The 19,902-nt window shown below is 33.4% G+C and overlaps 1 protein-coding gene across 4 annotated transcripts in view; it reads right to left on the bottom strand.

The window, feature by feature from the left end:
* The window catches only part of LOC115218529 (1-phosphatidylinositol 4,5-bisphosphate phosphodiesterase delta-1), a 154,740-nt gene that overhangs the window by 7,319 nt on the left and 127,519 nt on the right, over positions 1-19,902 (bottom strand). For all 4 annotated transcript variants that reach the window (XM_029788399.2, XM_029788398.2, XM_029788400.2 and 1 more), the window contains 2 exons: positions 3,495-3,717; positions 1,026-1,208 (listed from right to left, as the gene is read on the bottom strand). In XM_029788399.2, coding sequence (XP_029644259.1) covers positions 1,026-1,208; positions 3,495-3,717 — 406 coding nt within the window. The remainder of the gene's footprint in view (positions 1-1,025; positions 1,209-3,494; positions 3,718-19,902) is intronic.

Raw genomic sequence — 19,902 nt, forward strand, 5'->3', positions numbered from 1 at the left:
GCAACTGTTTAGATATTGATATGGTGCAAGAAGAAGATAGGCACAATAGAATAATTAAAGTATGAGATGATACTACATTAATAACACTATAACACGATTTTTGTCCTTGGGTAGCAATTGTTATTTCCTATTTGCTTACCCCTAGAAAGAGTGTAAATTGGCTAATATTTCCTTTATACTTTGTTTTTGTTATATTTATTCAACCCCCCAAAGAACCCCTCTCAGTACATGGCTATGATGCTCCCCCACTACTCCTGTCCATGATCAGAGATGCACATATTGTCAACCAGTAAGGGATATGCTCAAGTGGTTAAGGTCAAGCAACTGACAAGCAAATCCGTGGTATTGAGCAGAATATTTGCTATAACAATCATTCTGCTTTAGCAACTCAGTGCTGAATCTGTATAAAATGTGATGGAAAAATGAGCCAGTTTCAAAGCAGTAATGTCCAGGTCACAAAAGCAAATTTTGAAGGGAATAGTAGTCATTTCCTTTGATTTATAGATAGAAGAAAATAGGAAATAACACTTATTGACCAAATACCAAAATGAATAAATAAGTAGAAATTGTTATGGAGTGTAATGAAACTGATATTTATTTTAATGAATTAGTCAATCAATGAGTGTCAGCACTCAAAGTTTTTGTAGGCCGGTTACTTTCCAGACTGGTTAAATAAAAGAATGCAATTGATATTCAGTTCAAGGACCTGTAAGTCATCAATGCCTTCAAGGAATCCATGAACAAGGAGAAAATTCCAAGTGGTTTATAACCATCAAGGGAGGAATGGTCCAGCAAAGTGTTCAATGTGGAACCTGGTAGAGCAGGGGAGGTATATGTTTGTATCACTCAACTGTCTTAAAAAAGGAAAGATACATTAGATAATGTAGTTCTTCATATTTTGTCTGACAAAAAAGGAGGAGGAGGAAGAGGAGAGAAAGAAAAGGAAAGGGTAGCCATTGTTCGAATGATTTTCTTTTTAAGTTTGCTCAAAGATGATTTGTGGCACAACAACAACATTTACTTACCAACTTGGCAGCCAACATTCCACATCATCACTGGAGTATAATTACTGGAATCGGTACGAAGACCAGCAGGGTATGTTCTAACCATAATTGCTTTGGTCAGCTTTCGGTTGTCTTCAACTATATTTTCTTCCAATAAGTTACACATTTTCATCTCTCCAATGGAAGTCATTTTGAAAGGATCACCTGGAAAAAAATAATTTCATTAAATTACTCAGCCAGTTTGAAAAAAAAAAAAAAAAAATCCATCTCAAAGACGAGAATGTTACTGATGATGAACTGTGTTCAATGTACGCCTATTGCTTTGGTTGTCAACCTCAGAGTAGCATTTAATTAATGGGCGTTGTATTGGGTATTAAAATCATTTTCATAGGTTTATGGTGGACACTACCGTATAACTGGTAAAGTTGATAGTGAACCAAGCCTATGCAACCTTCCAGGAGTTCACAATACAAAGTATTGTCTACTCTACTGATGCCTTTATGAGAGGCATCAATTTCACAATATCCTATCTTTCCATTTCCTGAAGCCAATCGGATTAATAATCTAATTGAAAGCCATCTCAAATCCCTACAAATAACTTGACTATTCAACACACCAATGTATGAATGAAATAAGCATCTATAACTTATTAGTTGTCTATATGTTTGAGCAGTATTATTGTTAATAAGATTATAATTTTACTGCAGTCTATTAACTTTATTTTTAGAAATGGGCACGTAAAAAGCACCATCCGACTGTGGCCGTTGCCAACTTCGTCTGGTCCCCGTGCCGGTGGCACATAAAAAGCACCATCCGATCGTGGCCATTTGCCAGCCTTGTCTGGCACCTGTGCCGGTGGCATGTAAAAAGCACCCACTACACTCACGGAGTGGCTGGCGTTAGGAATGGCATCCAGCTGTAGAAACACTGCCAGATCAGACTGGGCCTGGTGCAGCCTTCTGGCTTCCCAGACCCCAGTTGAACCGTCCAACCCATGCCAGCATGGAAAGCAGACGTTAAACGATGATGATGATGATTTACACCTGCCCTACATTTTGATTGGTTTGATCTCAAGTTCATCAAGTCTCTTAATCCTAGATGTCCTATCACACAGCCTTTTGCCATCAATACACAGACACCCCAAGGCACCAGATAATCTCCTGTTGCTACCACAATCTTCTTTCTACTTATGCAATAAATCCCATCAAATATCGGATATTCAATATTTTCAAGAAAATTATTCCATTATTATACAGAAACATGAAAACATAACAAAACAATGATAATTCAATAAGTAACTGGAATAATTCATAAGTTAGGTGAAAAATATTTAATACATATCAGAGAATATTAATAAGTCTATTCTGATTAGGATAAAGAAGAAATAGAGAATGAACATTAACAAATCATTGCACTTTCAAATTATCTCCCTTGCTTCTTGACATTAGGCCTTACTTGAGCTTAGATATCTACACACATATCAAGGTACAAACACACTCATATCTATCTTAAACATATGTATCAACACACACACAGAGTAATGCAAACAGCCAAACAGCATTCTATCTCACTTCATCCCCGTCTCTCTCATCTACTACAGCTAATTTTCTCATATCCTTTTTGTTTTATGTTCAGACAGGCCAGATCCAACCTATCACTCCTACTCTACAATGTCAGTGCAAAAACAAACAATTAGATCTTCTGAATCTCAAAGCTACAAGATCACACGTGATTAATTCAAAATAACGTGAATAAATAAGCATCTAATTTGACAGTAATCTAATTGCTAAAGGGATAAAGAAAAAGTCTTTGGCTAATACACATTGTTTACCAATGTTTCCACTCTACAGTACTTTCATGCCAATAACATTGTTGCCCTTCATACACCACCACCATGCAAACTTCTACATACTACAGCCACTACCGCATAAACACATACACCATCACCACTAAATAAATTCCCCACACCACAACCACTATGTTAAATTCCCACTCTACATTATTAACTTCCTATCCCACCACCATCTTCTCCATGTAACCCACCCTCGCGCACACACACACACTGCCCTATTAACTCTCAATACTCTTGTCTCTGCTGCAGTGGCCACACCATGACCAGCACCCTCATAATATTAACTCTGCATGATACTATCATGTAAATTGTGACACAACTACTAGGTTAAATGACATTATAAGGAGCTGTATCTTCTGAGAAAATACAAGCTGATGAAAGAACTGCTATAGGGTTGATCAACATACTAGAAATAGCAGTCAAATTTCCCTCTAGTCACACACACTAGGATTTTTTTAAATAAGAACAAAATCGACAATATAGTCCTTGATGAATGAAATGAGGAATAGTTGCAACCGGAATGTCTTTAATGACAGGTCTGCTCAATCAAGGTTGACTTGAAGCTAAACATTACCTGGAAAACTATTTATTCACATGGTTAATCTTATGGCTTGATAAAAATAATGTAATGATCTTACCATTATCTACAGCATGTTCAATAGAAGTGAACCTTTGGCTTCGAATTCCTATGAGTTCACTCAGTGATTTCTCTAACTTCACCTTCTTTGGAATCTTCTCTTTTGGCATTTCAATGCCTTCTCTAGAGGCCTCAGCTTTCTTCTTCTCTTCCTCCATTTCTTCAGCTTCATCTTCATCGCTGACTCCATCATTGTCTGTAGAGAGGGGTGGCAGTTTCTTACCCTGAAATGAAAATTCATGCATTTATTATCCACTCAGTTTTTCATTAGCAACAAAGCCTGTTGAATGGGGGAAAAAAATTGAACAACTTGCTCAAGAGATCAAATCTACTGCAGGTATTTTGTTGTGTTTCTGAATAAAAAACTTTATTTTACCTTGTCTCAATTAACTCAGCTGTCAAAAGGGATGTTGTAAACAATTAACTGATGCTCTATCCACTGGCAAATTTATCCATACCATGTAGGTTATGAAATCAGAGCTAAACTTAGCTCTCTTTGCTCCCGAGGTCATGAAACTTCATGACTCAGGAGACATGTTATACATTCATTTCAAGATGGGAAATTAAAAACAATTTAAGCAACAAGAAATATTTACAAAAAATATTTTCTTGGGGGAAAAAATTGTTCCTCTTTAAATATAATCTTTTTGTTGATCACAAAAGTAAAACATATTTTACTTTGATTTAGATTTATATGACAAATATTTCTGTGTTCAAATCAAGGTTAAATTTTAATAACCAACCATTATGTTGGCATCAAGCAGACCAAATGTTAAAATTTACAAAAATGAAAAGAAAGTATGAAAAAATAAAAACAATTTTTAAATGTAGAAGAATATTACTGTTTAAATAAATGGCTAAATACAAGTAAGTTATATCAGCGATGTATTGGCAGTTTCAAGATTCACACAGTGCTAGACAGAAGGTGAATGAAAAGGTTAATGCGGCACTTAAAGCAAGAAGATATTAAAACTGTTTTAGTTGTTACAGTTATTATTCTCTGCACTATAAAACAACAAAAGCTTCATTAAGTTGAAAACTCGTTAGTTACAGCATTCATTCAATTTCAATACAATCAATATATTTCAAATAATAATGAAACAAAAGTAAATTTACTGTGATTTCATGAGTTTAAAAGAAATGTCAATAAACAAATACAATAGGGAATAAAGAATTTATGTTTGAGGGTGTGTGATAAAATCCAAAGTTGACGTTAGTACAACAGAGAACTCCTCATAGTTGTTGATATAACTGAATCCTGCTGTGAAGGCTGACAGAAGGATAAAATACAATGCTTTTAATATTTTTTTTCAAATTTAGAAACTCAGTGATTAACATACGCTAGTAGCCAATTATTCATATTTGCGACATATGAATAAAAGGACAAGTATGAATTGATAGTTTGCATTTGACATGAGTTAAGTGATATTTTATTTTTTCAAACTTCGAAGAAAGAGGAAATTCAAGGCCAACCCCGACAAGATTCGAACACATGACGAAATTATACAAAGTAACGTAAAACATTTTACCCCGTTACTAGATAGATTTTTGCCTGAATGAAAAAAATTAAAGAAAGAGGGAAGCAACTCCTTTTAGATCAATTAGCATTATCTCCCTTGATAGTCTATTTTATTTCGTTTAATTATACAAAAAACAAACCAATAAAGAAGACAGCATAAACAGACTATATATTAATTGTATATTACCTTTTATCTTTCACTTACTTCAGTCACTGGACTGTGACCATACTGGGGCACCGCCTTGAAGAGGTTTTAGTTAAACGAATCGTGTCCTGTACTTTTTTTTAAAGCATAGTATTTATTCTATCAGGCCCCTATGCTGAACTGCTAAATTGCAGGGATGTCAACAAACCAACACCAATCATCAGGCAGTGGTCACACACACACACACACACACACACGATAGGCTTCTTTTAGTTTCCATTTACCAAATCTACTCAGAAAGCTTTGGTGGGTGGTGGTAATGGAGGCAAGGAGGTAGAATAGAAGATACTTGTTTAAGGTGCCGTGCAGAGAGACTGAACCCAAGACAGCCTAGTTGAGAAGCAAGCTTCTTAACCACACAACTATGTCTGCACCTATCATAAATGTATAAAACTATGTCATTGGGATATGAAACCAGATTTCTGGGATTGAACTGTTTCTGTAAACTGTCTAATCAGTCAAATAGTTAGAATTAATTAGTGGTGGACTTAATTTGTCCAGCTCAAATTGACTAATGACAGTCAAGTCATGAATATTAAAATATCATGAAACTTCATAGACATTTGACTCATCCATATTCAGTAGTAGTTAACTCATCAGGTGGAGGCATATGGCTTAGTGGTTAGGGTGATGAACTCATGATTGTAAGACTGTGGTTTCGATTCCTGGACCGGGCGATGCGTTGTGTTCTTGAGCAAAACACTTCATTTCACATTGCTCCAGTCCACTCCTTGCGATGGACCAGCGTCCTGTCCAGGCGGAGAATTTCCACGCCACTGAAACCAGTCCTTATGAGCCTGGCATGGCTTGAGAAGGAACATTAAATTATTAACTCACCAGAGTGCATTAACAAACATTTAAAAAACCAATATTTGGAACTGTAAATATATGTATCGAAATACAGTTTAAAAAATGAATTCTGAAGCAGGTTAGCTGTGAAGGTACGTGATTGAACTAATGTTTTTTAGTTTATATGTATGTATCGTATATGTATTTATATGTATGTATATATTGTAACTAACCAAAAATAAAAGTTTGAATCATAAACATATGAAAATAAATATATATGTTGCTGTGTCAAGAAACTGTTTTTGTGATGAAGTTAACTCTGATAACATTATCTTAATATATAAAGCAGAGCTTGTGTGTGTGTGTGTGTGTGTATGTTCCTTATGCATTCGAAAACTTAGTTGCTGATTTTGATGTATGGGGTATCAAAAGATTCAGTAATCTTTCAGCTACAAAATAAACTTTATTTTCATTTATATATCTGCATTACAAAAATTTAACATTATAATCTTTCTATAAGTCAGCTATTGTAAACAACATTTTATACCACCACATCACATTTTCTATATGAGCATGTGTCTGTTTATGTGTGTATGTGTGTGCGTGTTTGTTATGTACATTAGGCCGATGACTGAGAAGTATAGGTGTGAGAATGTATGTGACGGTGTATGTGTGAACATACATTTTTGTGATGGCTGATACACACACACGCATCTAAAGAGAGAGAGAGACACACACTCGTAGAGGGACAGAGATACACATGAGGAGTGTGTGAATGTATGTCTTTCTGTGTCTGTCTTAGTGTATGTATGTGAGTGTATGTCAGACTATGTGTGACTGTATGTGATAATTTTTATGTTAGGCCTCAGACAATTAAACACACACACATCTACACATACATATACATATGTGTATGAGTGTGTCTGTGTCTGTGTGTGTGTGTTTCTGCATTTGGTAAGTCTATAGTAAACTATAGCAAAGGACATTTTATGCCTTTTTAATGAGCCCACATCTAATGAAGCAACCATCCTTATGCTAGGTGACCCCATGAAAATCCTGATATTCTCATCTGTGCTTGAGATAACAACCTTACAAGCAACATCAGAGTACTTCTACTAGGTGATCATACAAGCTTCTTAAGATTGGTAATGGGATATTAACATTCAATCAAATGATACTTTCTCTTCGGGATCTTATGGATAAAGTATTTCCTAATTTATTTGTCAATTACACTGATGTAAACTGGCTATATGAAAGAACTATAATGGTTCCAGCTAATGAAATGGTTGATAAACTCAATCATGGACTTCTTCAAAAGTTAACAGATACATCATAAATGACTTTTTGATCAATTGACAACAGTCAATCAAGTTCAGAATGTTCAATGCCCTGTAGAATTTTTGAACACACTTAAACCCACTGGGATGCCACCGCATAACTTGACACTAAAACTGGGTGCTCCTATTATATTGCTTCGGAATCTTGACCCATCTCACCTATGTAATGGAACTTGCTTAAGTGTTACTTCCATGAAGCCCCATGTCCTATAGGCAACAATCATAACAGGTAGTCACAAAGGAGAAAACGTCTTTATTTCAAAAATTCCCCTCATACCTACAGATGTTCCATGTCGATTTAAGACACTTCAGTTTCCAGTCAAACTAAGTCTTGGTATTTCAATTAACAAATCTCAGACTCAATCGCTCAAAGTAGTTGGACTTGATCTCTCTACTACATGCTTCTCTCACAGCCAACTCTATGTTGCTTGCTTGCAAGTTGGAAGCAGCAATAATTTATTCATTTCGACGTCAACAAAAAATTACACAATGAATATTGTTTACCCTGAGGTGCTTCAACGTTGACAGATTTTCAGTTTGAAATTTTAGCATCGTTACGATTTGGATATTTTTTAATAAAGTATAGATATTTTGAAATAATTATGAGAATATATCTTTATATTTATTGTTTACTAATCTGAAGAAGAACAGCAGTAACCTGGGCAATGCCAGGTTATTCAGCTAGTATATGTGTATACATATATAAGATAAATAGATAGATAGATAGCTATAAAACACAAATTCTTATACAAAATTGGAAAAATAGAAAATATAATTTATACAAAATCAGTAAAATTTTATGCAATTAATAAAAAGGAGACTTGCTTTACATATGAAAACAACCAAAAGATTTTACATAGATATTTTATGCTTAATGATTTGGTGTTTTGAAGTTATGCAATTAACCAAATTACATAATTGTCTTATATTAATCAGAATTGATTGCAGTATTAAGAATATGATCTTTTAGCAATACTGTGTTGCTGAGTACTGGGTCTTTGGATCTGCTTATGTGACATTCTTTAGTTCCAAAAATTTTTTAACACCAGTTATTGCTTATAAGGTATAAAAAAGTAATTTTCGTTTTATTTTACAGTCAGAATATCAAATTTTATGATCAAGAGAACTGAATGATTTTCTCTCAATTATACGTAATTTAAATAATTAACAGATGACTGAAAATAAAGACAAAGTTTTTATCTAATTGCATTGTTCATAATTTTTAGTTGAAATTTTAAAATGTCAAGTTATCTTTTATTAATTATTCTTTAGAAAAAGATAAATGCATGACTAAAGAGCTAGAAAGATAATTAGTTTGGTTACACAGAACTATTTTAATGAAAATACATTAGCTAGAATAAGGAACAGAATTTAACAAGTTAAACCAAGAATTTAGGTTAATTGAATAATTAAATGAAGAGGGTGATACAGTTTAGGACAGGATGGAATGAGACCAATTCCCCACTCATCTATCATCTATAGCAGTCTCCAGAAAAATTAAATTGAGTTCAAACATTGATGTCATTTATGTGCAATATTGTGAAAATTCACTAACCTATGTCAGCAAAGAAAAATAAAAGAATGTAAAATGATTATATATATATATATATATATATATATATATATATATATATATATATATATATATGGGAGGGGGGTATGGATGAGTTAAATGAATATGAACTAAGGGAACTAACTCAGAGTGGCCAGTGGTATGGATTTGATTGAAACAGATAAATAGGCACCATTCAACGTTAATACTTGTTCCTCTAGAGGGAGAGAGGAGAAATGGAAAGACAAGAAAAGACGTCAACAAGAAACTATGACATTACAACCAAGCAGGCAAAGTCTTTACTACATTTGCAGCACCTGCCAGAGGGAGTGTTTGTCCAGGATAGGACTAAACAACCACAACAGGAGATGTATTAGGACATGAAATGTAAAAGCCGGACTAGATTATTTTATGTGCAACTCCATTGTCTCTCAAGACAAAAAGGATGCCAATATATATATGTATATATATTTACATAAATATACACATATATAAAAAAGTAAATATGTGAAGTATTATTACTGTTAAAAATAGTAATAATGGGGTGACTAGCAAGACTTATACCTAAAACAAGTATAATAAAATATTTGGAAAGAAGTGTAAAATCAAAGTGAAAACTTAAAAAACCCACCAATTTTATATACACACACAAGCAATATAACGAATATTTTAAAATATAGGCCTACCTTCAGGATGGAATATGAAGGCAGCTAATACATATTAGAATATTCCTTACATTGCTTGTGTGTGTATTTATCATAGAATTGGTGGTTTTTTGAAGATTTCACTTTGATTTTTAGCAAGCGGTATGTTTGCCCATTTTTTCTTCAAATATTTTATACACATATATATGTATATATACATATTAGATGAGCATGGCTGAGTGCAAATCTCAACAAAATGTAGAGACTCAAATGACGTGCTTGTCCATAAATGCCTAGTGTGCGCCCAGGCCCTATTATTTATTTATATGAATTAATTAACTCATGTAAACTTATATTAACATGTTCCTTGTATTACAAGGATTCCAAATATATCTAATTTGTATTTTTTAAATTTTATTTTTAATTCATTAATTAAAATAAAATTTTTTTTGCATTCTTGAGTCATCATTTTCTGACTTTCTTTCAGCTACTCAAACCTAATACGCTCTTTTCTGTTACGTGAGAGGTCTATCGATTTTCACTGTTATTACTGTGGTCCGGCCCGCAGCAGGTCATAATTAATATTAATATAATAAAAACTAACACTGAAACCCTGACATTACCATAAATTTTTTTTGGAATGTCTTTTAAGCACAAATAAAAAATGTTTTAAATTTATAAAAAAAATAATTTATATTGGATTATTTTTACTTTTAATAGTTCTAAATGTATTTTGTTCGAAATTATATTGTTTCTTTTAGAATTTGCATTTCAAATGATTTCATTTATAAAAGTTTTTATAGAATGGCAATGCTAATGGTAATGTTATTGTCAGAAGAATTAATGCTGAAATCACATATTTTAATACCAAAAAGCAAAATATTTTTGGCACCAATTTTAAATTAAAAGCTGGCATAATGCATACATCGAATCGAGTCAATAGTGGTCATTATACTTGCATAGTTAAAAATAATGACAAATGGAACATAATTAGTGACACTCAATATTCTTGCCTCATTTTTTGAACATATTTAATCAAATTAAAAAAGATTAAATGAATTAAAAGATATGAAATTGCATTTCGTTATCTAATAAACTAAATATTTGGTGACCTTTCTCCCATTAAATCCAACCATCACCTCACTGCAGTATGTGGGTGTAAATCATATGACAACAGGCTAATGATGGTACGGGTATTTGCTTTTGCTTGGTGAAAATTTAATGCTTAAAAAAAATAATCTAAAAAAAGTAAGAAATTTTATGGGAAAAAAATTTCTTGAAAAACAAAAAAAGAATTGAACAAAATGCTCTTTTGAAAAAATAACCAATGATAAACTTTAAAAAGAAAGAAACAAGCAGGTATTTAAAAAAAAAAATTGCTAATATTTCCTAAAAGTATTTCTTATAAAAATTTACTAAAACACATTTTGTTGCACCTTTTTTTAAAATTTAAAATCATTTATAATTTTAATCTTAAATACATACAAAACTAATGAATATTTTAAGGCAGAACAAAGATGGTAAGTGACTACTGTTACAACAAAACAACAAAAACATTTGATCAAACAAAGATTAAGAATTGCAATAATGTATAGAAATTATCAAGCAAAAAAAAGATTTTTAATTGCAAATTATTAACAGTGATAAAAATATTTATTATTTTTTAATTTCATTTATATAATAATTAATTCATTTAAATCTTTGTAACTATTTCAATATATTATTTCAATTTTGAAAGTTGCAGCACAATATTATTTTTATCAAAAAAATTAGATCAATTATAATTAAAATAATAATTTTTAAATATAATTAAAATTAGATAGTAGTAATAAAGTATCAGTAATAATATACACACAACATAAATTAATTGGGCAGACAGGTCTGAAATGTCTTAAATTTACCCAAAATGGGTGACTGTCCATTTTTAGTTCAATTTATATAATATATATAAAGTAAACTAAAAGTTAATAAAATAAAATAAGCTTGTATAATTTAATTGCATAAAATATAAATGTACAATTTGCTATTTTTTATGCATATATATGTAGATCAAATAAGTTTAAAAAGGAAGCAGCCCACTCAAAGGTGAACAGTGCAAGTTTTCATATAAACTCACTTCACTCTTCTGCTCCTTATTTCAAAATATACATTTATAATCACAAAAAATATACATTTACAAGCACAATCCTTACAAAAAAAAAAAAAAGTAAGCAGTAGAATTTGCTTAATTAAAAATAAATAAAAATAGTAAAAATAATTATTCAAAGTAATAATAAATAATGACTTAGCTGACCTTTATACTGTATATCTATTCCACAAACTTTTTTCATTATATTCATTGTGATTTAATATTAGCGATTGACTATTGGCAACAACCTCAATCTACTGGCAATTTCTTGACCAAATTCAGTCTCTTTAATTTTAAGGAGTATAGTAGTGTGTAGCATAGTATGTAGATACATTGTAAACTAAAAGTGACAAATTTTTAAAAAGTGCAACAAAATGCATTTTAGTAAATTTTTCTAAGAAATACTTTTAAGAAATATTAGTAATTTTTTTAAAGAATATATGTATTTACATACATATATATATATACACACATATATATACATACTTATGCATATATATATGTATGCATATATATATATATATATATATATATATATATATACATATATATATATACACCCACACGTATACACACACACTGCACTAACAATACAAACAAAACAAATCACTCACAAATACAGCACACACACACACACACGCGTGCATCCTCACACCCGAAAAACTACATAAACCATACCCACATATGTACAAACACACAAACACATACTCAGTACCAACATGCACAGAACGTACACACATACACACCACCCAGATAAACCCAACACACACGGACTCACAGAACCCCTGATAAATACAACACACTCACACACACATACACACCCACACACACACCACCATCACCAAGAGAATTATAAAAACACAAACAGACAGACAGACACACTCACGTACATACACATTCACATACACACACATCATCCCCACCAACACAAAACACAAACATACACACGCACACACTTATGCATGTATACATGTATGTATATACGTATATGTATGTATGTATACAGGTATATGTATATATACGGGTATACACGTATACATATATACACACATATACATATATATATACATACACATACATATATACACACGTATACACACACACATATATATATATACACATATACATATATATACACACACGTATACACACACACATAGATATATATATAGATAGGTTTAAGAGACTGAATCACCCTCAAGCAACTCAATCATCATTGAACGATATTATCCATGATAGGTACATATAGGACTAACTATAAAAAAAATTATCAAAATTAATACCTTCAATTCTTATTCTAAATCATATACATTACATTATATAGACTACGCGTGTTTCATGACAACATATTCATCAATATTGCTGAAATAGAAGGTCTCAAAATACCATATTAAAAGGATTATTTTGCCAATCTTCATCTACATAGGTATATATACATATTTATACACATATACACACACATACTCACAGTTTTGAACTGCTAAACATTATTATTGCACTTCCTTAATTTGAATTTTAAACCTTTATACATTTCTATACATACATTTTTTGAATGCCCATTACTTCGATAATGCTGCATTTTTACAGTTACACTTTTCCATGACAGTAGATAAATTTTTTATTCCACAACATATTTGTAGTGGTTTCATGCAGGCATAGAGTGGATTCAATCCTCAATTGCCAACGCTCTTCCACAGAAAGGAATATAGAAAGAAACAGGGAGAGAAAATAAAGAATATGTAGTGGCTAGCGATCTATCATGGTGAATATAGTTGTGAGTTTTTTTGATAATATAATAGGTTAGATAAGATGATGTCTATAATACAATAATCAATAATATGTTTTGCATGAATAGTAATATTACAATCATGAATTTAGCATTAGTTTATCTTATTCTTTCTTGCAGAATCTTAGGGTTCTGGGGAATCCAGGTTGAGAAACGCTGCTCTAGAGGATTTATCAAAATTACGCGAAGACCTCTGCTTACGAAGACCTGTTGGGGCAAGTGAAATCGAAATTGAATCAAATTCGGTGACTGGCGCCTGTGCCAGTGGAGCGCTAACAGCTCCATCCAAGCAGGATCACTGCCAGAGCAGTTGTCTGGCTTCTGTGCCGGTGGGCACATAAAAAGCACCATTTGAGTGTGATCATTACCAGCGTCGCCTTACTGGCACTTGTGCCGGTGGCACGTGAACAAAACATTTGAGCGAGTTCATTGCCAGTGCCACTGGCCTGACTTCTGTGCAGGTGGCACATAAAAAGCACGATTTACGAGTGTGGCCGTTGCCAGTACCGCCTGACTGGCTCTCGTGCCGGTGGCACGTAAAAGCACCCACTACACTCTCGGAGTGGTTGGCGTTAGGAAGGGCATCCAGCTGTAGAAACTCTGCCAGATCAGATTGGAGCCTGGTGCAGCCATCTGCTTCACCAGTCCTCAGTCAAATCATCCAACCCATGCTAGCATGGAAAGCGGATGTTAAACGATGACGATGATGATGAAAGGCAATTCAGACTAGCCCCTTATGAGAAGGAGAAACAGAATCAAGTATCGTCCAAAATTAACATGTCATTAAGAAAATGAATAGGCTAATTGTCTGGAGATAAGGGAGCAGTCATAGTCATTACCAGTTAGAGAAGGGGGTGGAGGAGGATGAAGAGAAAAACAAATGTAGAGGTATTTATTGTAAATCTTTATTGCTGTACATTTTAAACAGGTGTTTGAGAAGTAGGGTGTGTCAAAAATACCCTTCAGACTATCAGTGATTGAAGCAGCTGAAAGAAGATCAACTTTCATGATTTATATTTGTTGTGTTCATTTCCTGCTTTTAACTATTCTGCTAATTTGTAAAATGTTTTACACAAACTGTAGAAAAATATCAACTAAATATTCCAACTGCCTAAAGAAAAGGAAAACTACAGCGGGATAATGTAGGATTAGATGTAGTGTAGCAGATAAGACATGATGTATTCGATGTATGAAATAAATTTGATCATATTTCTGCTATGATCAGAATAGATGTGAGGCTACACAAAAAAAACCAAAAAAACTCAGAAATTCTATTATTCTGCTTAGTTCTACATTAGATGAATGAAATTGATAAATTAGTTGAATTGTAGTTTCTTTTTTGTAATCTTTTCCAACATCAATATAGAAATACTAAACCATTTAAATGAATGAACAAAGCAAGCTACTATACAGTCACACTTTTAGAAATAGCAATCAAATCTTGCTCAGATCTCATACAAATGTATTATTTAGTCACACTAGATAATATACTTCCTGGTCATAGAAGTGCTAGGTCAGGACTGATCTGGGTTTAAAAAGAAATAACAAATATAAAGTCTATGTTCAAAAACCATCACCATATTTGCTATTTGTCACTATTTTAACACCTATTTTTTTGTCTTTGTTTTTACATCAGATTTAGTTAATTAGAGCTGTAATGTTAGAAAATACTTAAGTCTTGGGTCAGCTACTGACCCTCTTCTGCAAAGATCGAGTAAGGCACTCAATAGAATACTGTTCCCGCATCTGGGATAGTGTTGCTGATGCTTAAATGTATGATAAATACTCACACACTAAAGCAATAAGCACATGGACATACTGTCCCCTCAACCTGCTTTTTCTACCCCAACTATGATGGTTTCTGCTCTTCAGAGCTATTCTTGCTTATCACTTCCACCAATGTTCACTTATGGCTCCTCTTCTCATCCCCTATTCTGTGTCACCCTCCCAATACTTTACTAACCATTTCTACCTATCCTTCCACCCAGGATATAATCTCTCTGGAATTCCTTTCTCATCCATATTGCTCTCCCAGATATCGGTTTCAAATTTTGGCACAAGGCCAGCAATTTTTGGGGAGTGAATAAGTCGATTGCATTAATACCAGTAGTCAACTGGTACTTGTTTTATTGACCTCAAAAGGATGAAGTAATCCATGACAGAATTTGAACTCAGAATATAAAGACAGACAAAAGCATATTGCCTGGCCTGGCGTACTAACAATTCTACCAGCTCACTGCTTTATTTCCCCCACAGGTATTTACCAGCATTGTAACCTGTACATCAATCACATTAATTTCCCCACCTTTTCCTCTAATCTAATGGCTTTTTATTCTTAAGGAAGAGGCTGTACCTATTTCTTTGGGTGTCTGATTCAGTGTCATTTCATCTGCAAATTTGAATGCTTTCATGACTCACCTAAAAGTTTCCTCTTGATGATGATGATGATGATAATAATGATAATGATAATAATAATAATAATAATAATGATAATAATAATGATAATAATTTAACCTTATTCCTATCAAAAAAAAAATGAATGAACTAGTGAGTTTAGTTTAATGGCCTACCAATGTATACAATGAGTTTCCTTGCCCTAGAAGTCGGGAAGACACTCAGCAAGAAATAGAAGCAAATTTGAAAGAAGAAAAACCCATAAATAATAATGATAATAATAATAATAACAATAATAATAATATATGACCAAATGTAATACCAGGCAGTGACTCTCATGGTTTTTGATCTTAACTGATTGGAAGTATTATCATGTACATTGTTTTGTCTTGGTATAAAAGATGGGTTACAGCAAATATTCTGCTCAATACCACAGATTTGTTTGTCAGTTGTTTGACTATAACCAGTTGAGCATATCCCTTGGTGGCTGACGATATGTGCATCTCTGATCATGAGCAGAAGTAGTGGGGGAGCATCACAGCCATGTGTTGAGAGGGATTCTTTGGGGTTTGAATAATTCATCTCTGAAAAGATGGGTGTTTCATTCAATATCCTTGAACAATCCTTATTCAAAGACCTTTTGAGTGGGAGGGGCTACTTGACCTGAAGAAAATTTAAACTGGGCCCCACCTGCAAGGCCATGAACTGTTTATTTTGATATGAAATCCCTATGTCATGCACATATGATTGTGATGCATGTGCCTAGTGCACCCTTATCAGACAGGTAGTCATGATGGGTATACTGGGCTTCGTATATTTTACTCCAGTATCGCTGATAATAATAACACTTTCAAGTTTTGGCAAAAGGCCAGCAACTGGTACTTACTTTATCAACCTCAAACAGATGAAAGGCAAAGTCAATTTTAGCAGAATTTGAACTCAGAACATATCAACAGAAGAAATGGTGTTAAGCCTTTTGCCTGGCATTCTAACAAGTCTGCCAGCTTGTTGCCTTGATAATAATAATGGTTTCTATTTTTTTCATAAGAACAGCGATTTGGGGGGAGGGAGTAAGTTGATTACATTGACCCCAGTAATCAACTGGTACTTGTTTTATTGACCCCAAAAGGATGAAAGCAAAATTGACCAAGGCAGAATTTGAACTCAGAACGTTATGACGTATGAAATGCCACTAAGCATTTTGCCCGGCATGCTAACAATTCCACCAGCTTTCTGCTTTAATAATAATTATAATAATAATCCTTTCTACTATAGGCACAAGGCCTGGATTTTGTGGGGAGGGAGATAATCGATTACATTGACCCCCAGTACTCAACTAGTACTTAATTTATTAACCCTAAAAGGTTGAAAGGCAAAGTCAACTTCGGCGGAATTTGAACTTAGAATGTAGCAACAGACGAAATACCTATTTCTTTACTACCCACAAGGGGCTAAACACAGAGAGAACAAACAAGGATAGACAAACGGATTAAGTCGATTACATCGACCCCAGTGCGTAACTGGTACTTAATTTATCGACTCTGAAAGGATGAAGGGTAAAGTCGACCTTGGTGAAATTTGAACTCAGAACGTAACAGCAGATGAAATACTGCTAAGCATTTCGTCCGGCATGCTAACGTTTCTGCCAGTTCACCGCCTTAATAATTATAATAATAGGTTATTGTATATAGTGCTCAGGTGTACTGCAACTCATTAGAAAGAAGTAAAAGTGGTGACAAAAAGTGGCAATAAGTCAAGTAAAGGAAGACAACAATGAAAGCCAAACGTACATGTACAATACACAGAATAAAACAGAGAAAAGTGAATTAAAAGATGATGAAGAGGAAAGGGTGTTGAAGCACATCAAGAATAGTGTTGGTGAATTGCAGGAAGCATGGAATTTTTGAAGAATACAGTGTCCTGACAGCTACCAACCAACATGGGTTATTTATCCCATACTTCAACACTTTGAGCAGGAAAAATTATTTCTGAAGGTTATGGGTTCTGCATTGTTTTCTGATTTTATAAACACATCAATGGGCATTGGGAGAGATATTGAATTCAAAAAGGTGGCTATAGTTATTGGAAGGGTAGTGGACAATCTTGTGAACTTCTACCTATTCAGCTGCTTGATGTCTTCCTTTGACCAATATCTACCACAGATACCTTCCCCTATTAACTTTACACATAGAAATAAACACCTCTAAATTATTAGTAATTGTATAAGACTAAACATATACTTTATTTAGCTGCAGTAAAATGTTCAAGGCTTAGATCTTATAGTTATTATTTGCAGTGACCAAGTATTTATCTTTTCCCCCTCTCCTATTACAATAGATATATTACTGATGATGATGATGATGACAATGAAAGCAATAGTAATGAAGGCTTTCACTTAGTAAGTAAATATGAAAGCATTAATTAAAAACTGTGGTTTTGAAAAGCAGCCAAATGTTATCATTTTCAACAACCACAACAAATACAAATTAAAGACACTAACATTACAAAACTATATGGCAATAAGCTAAAAAAAACAATGAATTAATGAAGTACATAATTTCATGCAAAACATTACACCAAAACATTCTGTCACACCCACAATCTGGACCAATGGATAATTTAAAAAAATCTCTGGCCTGGCAGTGCTATTAGGGGACATTGCCTGTTCAAGATAAACTTTACAGGCATGGAAGTGCCGTCAGCTGTGCATGTCCGAGATGTGCACAGGACAATGAGATGGTCCTGCATGCTCTCATCTAGTGCCAGAGCATTGCTGATCTGGGAGTTTATGTCGGACACCTGCTGTCCAATGTGAGACGGATCTGGCTGTCAACTGAATCCATCATGAAGATTGTCCCTTTAACTGAAAACGATATATATATATATATATATAACCATGCCTCAGTCTATTACATATATGTTACATTTGTTAATTAAATCCTTAACCCTTTAGCATTTAAACCAGCCATATTCAGCCAAAATATTCTACCTGTTTTATGCTGAAACTGGTCATATCCAGTCTCTTACACCAGCCCTACAATATCATTCTAAAAATTAAATCTCAAAGCTATGGAGATAATACACGATTAATCCAAAACAATGTGAATAAATAAGCATAACATTTGACAGAGTAATCTGAATGTTAAAGGGTTAAACATATAGTATTGATTTTTTAAAAAGGATCTTCAATGTTTGTTTATCTTATTATCTTTAACACACAGATTTGAGTAAACAGTGATTGAGACCCTACAGATATGAAACACATCAATATGAACAGACAACAAAGACTCTAGGAATTGAAGTTTTAGGAATTACATACAGCAAGAAGACAGAGATGACAAAACAAGGAATAAATACAAATACTGACAATTCCCTGCAACATGTTTCACAACAGGGAAACATTAAATGGTAGATCTAACTTCAGAGAAGTAACATTTAAGAAACAAACAAACATATATATATATATATATATATATTATATATATATATAAACATTTACATCATACACAAATAAGTATGATTGTGCAGTTAAAAATTTCCTCTACAACTAACATGGTTTCACCCTGCTGTGTGACACCTTAAGCAAGTGTCCTTTATTATAGTCTTACACTGATTAAAATTTTGCAAATGAAATTATAGAGAGGCAGAAACTATGCTGTAACTAATCAGATGCATGTATGTGTGTCCTGCATTGGTTAGTCCCCACCACTCCCGCCAAGAAAAAATTGCGGAAGATTAATTTTTAGTCTTCAGCACTACCTTAGTTACTTCCCCTTATAACTGTGCAGTCTTTTATTCTCAGAGGTTAATATAATAAGACCCAGTCATTCACTTTTCCATGCCAGCATGAGTCAGAAGGAATTTGTTGAAATGGATTTTCTGTGGTTAAATGCCCTTATGTTGCCAACCCTTACCTGTTTTCCAAGCAATGTAGTATTTTCCCTTATCTAGACTGGTTGTATCATTTTCCAAACCATCACATAAGGGCTTGACAAGTGTGCAGACACACATGCATGCATGTACATATGAACTTCTTTCAGTTTCTATCTACCAAA

Source organism: Octopus sinensis, linkage group LG13, assembly GCF_006345805.1.
Source record: "Octopus sinensis linkage group LG13, ASM634580v1, whole genome shotgun sequence".
Lineage (NCBI taxonomy): Eukaryota > Metazoa > Mollusca > Cephalopoda > Octopoda > Octopodidae > Octopus > Octopus sinensis.